Below are 2,462 nucleotides of genomic sequence, written 5' to 3' on the forward strand. Positions count from 1 at the left end.
ATAAGACTTTTACAATCCGACTCAAAGATAACTCCGGGGAAGCCGTATTCCATAGCCAAAACACAACGCAATGCGAAGTGCCCATGCCTCAATAACAAGAGCCGAATCGCACCCGCTCAACTATCCAAATTTTAAAACTCTTCTCTTGAAAAAATTCTTTAAAAATTTAAATCGTTAATTGTCGAAACGAATGGATAGAATTTGCCGCCTCCGTGAATAAGCCATTCTCATTAGTGGAGTATTACTTTCATCATCAAATACAAAAGAAAACAAAAAGTACATATAGTATAGTAGTATAGAAAGAGTATAGACCCATTTCGTATGGAACATCTCTATACATATATCCACATATTCTCATTCTCAAATCATCAAAAACAACAAAACAAAATCAGATTTCAACACAGCAACCTGACTGAACAAATCCACAGAACTCCTCAGGCACTTCAACCTTCACCAATTTACCTTTCTGCCCTTCTTTCTTCCCCTCCACCAGGTAAAACCCCTGAGGCCCACCCTGGTACTCAGACCCGGTCACCAAGGTCCAACCACCCATATCGACCCCGCATGCCCCGACCCGCACAACCGGGTCGAACTCCGCCCAGCTGAAAAACCCTCCGTTTTCCCCCACTCCGGCGCACGACCTCGGGCACTGACTCACCCCCCACGCGTCCTCGACTCGCCTCCACTCGCCCGTGCCGCGTTCGAACGACTCGGCACTCCTCTTGAACCTGCCCTGGCTCTCGGTACCGTACCCGCTCACGACCCAAAACTCCGATCCGACTACGATCCCCTCGCACTCGTCTCGCTCCTCGCCCATCCGACCCAACTCGGTCCACTCGTCCCTCCTTATGTCGTACGCCCACGCCGTGCCCAGCGCGTTCTTGCTCTCGTCGTGCCCGCCGGCGACGAGCACCACCCCGTCGACGGCGCCGGCGGCGAAGAACGACCGGCTAGAAGGCATGTCCCTGCGCTGGGTCCAGCTCCGAGTCGTGAACTCGTACACGAACACGTCCCGGACCGGTTCCCAACTCGCCGGGTCCCACCCGCCTATCACCACCAGCTTCCCTTCGCAGCTCACCACCTGGCAGAACAAGGGGAGCCCATCCGGGTACTTCGGAACCGGGTCGACCCGGTCCCAAATCCCGCTCACGGGGTCGTAAATCGTCAACCCGTAGCTCGGGGAGCGAACCGGTTTCTCTCCGCCCGACTGAACCGGGAACGACTGGACCAAGACGGCGGCCTTTCGGGTGAACCCAGTTCGCTTCCTGTGGTAGTAGAAGTCCCTGCTGTGGAGGAGCTCGCGCCAGCGGTGGCAGACCGAGGCAGCGACGCCGTGGGCCGTGTAGTTGAGCCGGGTCAGGCACACGAGGGCGATTTCTTCGGGGAGGCTCGGGATGAACTCGGTGAACTCAGCTGTCATCTCTATTTCTAGAAGATTTTTGAAAGGGTTGGATTGATGAATGAGAATTTTTGTTCCAGGGCTGGAGTATTTATAGTGTGAGGATTCAGTCTAGCGGAGTGCACATGGGGACGTGGTGTATGAGCTAAGGGTCATCATCGGGCCGGGCCGGGCCAGCCCGCCAATGTACTTCTCAAGCCCGTTCACTGGCCGGGCCGATCGGGCTTTTTCTTTTTTGCGGGCCGGGCCGGCCGGGCTCCCTACTATAAATTGAAGCCCAAGCCCGGCCCGCGGGCTAGCCCAATTGACGGGCTAGCGGGCCAAAAACTGGGCAGGCCACCGGGTGGGCTTAAATTTCCTTAGGAAAGGGAAAAAAGAAAGGATTTTGTGGGATTTGGGGCTAGTGAGTGGGCTTTTGGACGGTACCACGGGCGGGCTCACGGGCGGGCCGAGTAAAAATTTATAGGCCCGAGTCCGTCCATTACAAACTATGGGCCGGGGCAAGCAGCCCGTTTCACGGGCTCGGGCCGGATAAAAGCCCGATGGGCCGAGCGGACTTAAGGCGGGCCGCAGGCCTTCGGGCCAAATGATGACCCTTAGTCTGAGCAATGAGTTGCTGCCACCTCAGGCACATGGTATGGCGGTGGGGCCTTTCAGTTGACTATTTTTGGATTGTGATATACGGAGTACTAGACTTTTTCACCCTACGCTACGGTATTAAACTGATTCGGCCGTTCTTCTTTGGACCCTATACTATCGATTTTCACTTTAATTTTTGCAATTCGATCTGATTGCTAACTTCGTTCTATTTTGCTGCTTATTTTTTTTGGTGCAACGGAGATTCATGGAAACGTTAGAGAGTTAAAGTTGTACACATAGCAAGAGGATAGAGCAGAGTAAAATCAAAACGATGTTAAACTTGGGGTTGTCCCACTTGCCTCCAGATAATCGTCACGTATGAATGCCATAGTGGCAGCCGGAATTTCATAGGTTATCAACAAGTTTTCCTCTTGCTTAGCCCCTAGACAGGCGAGGTTGTCTAACACTTCGGTTAGCCATTCGG

The 2,462-nt window shown here is 53.4% G+C and overlaps 1 protein-coding gene across 1 annotated transcript; it reads right to left on the bottom strand.

The window, feature by feature from the left end:
* Positions 1–200: 200 nt before the first annotated feature.
* LOC131323180 (F-box/kelch-repeat protein At1g15670-like) lies at positions 201–2,188 on the bottom strand. The gene has a single exon (XM_058354865.1). It carries the CDS (start codon positions 1,418–1,420, stop codon positions 389–391), a length of 1,032 nt encoding a protein of 343 aa, XP_058210848.1. The 5' UTR covers positions 1,421–2,188; the 3' UTR covers positions 201–388.
* Positions 2,189–2,462: the final 274 nt, after the last annotated feature.

This window comes from Rhododendron vialii, chromosome 4a (genome assembly GCF_030253575.1).
Source record: "Rhododendron vialii isolate Sample 1 chromosome 4a, ASM3025357v1".
NCBI lineage: Eukaryota > Viridiplantae > Streptophyta > Magnoliopsida > Ericales > Ericaceae > Rhododendron > Rhododendron vialii.

Excerpts from the sequence above, each read along its gene's own strand:
- LOC131323180 (XM_058354865.1), bottom strand. The coding sequence starts at position 1,420 with ATGACAGCTGAGTTCACCGAGTTCATCCCGAGCCTCCCCGAAGAAATC.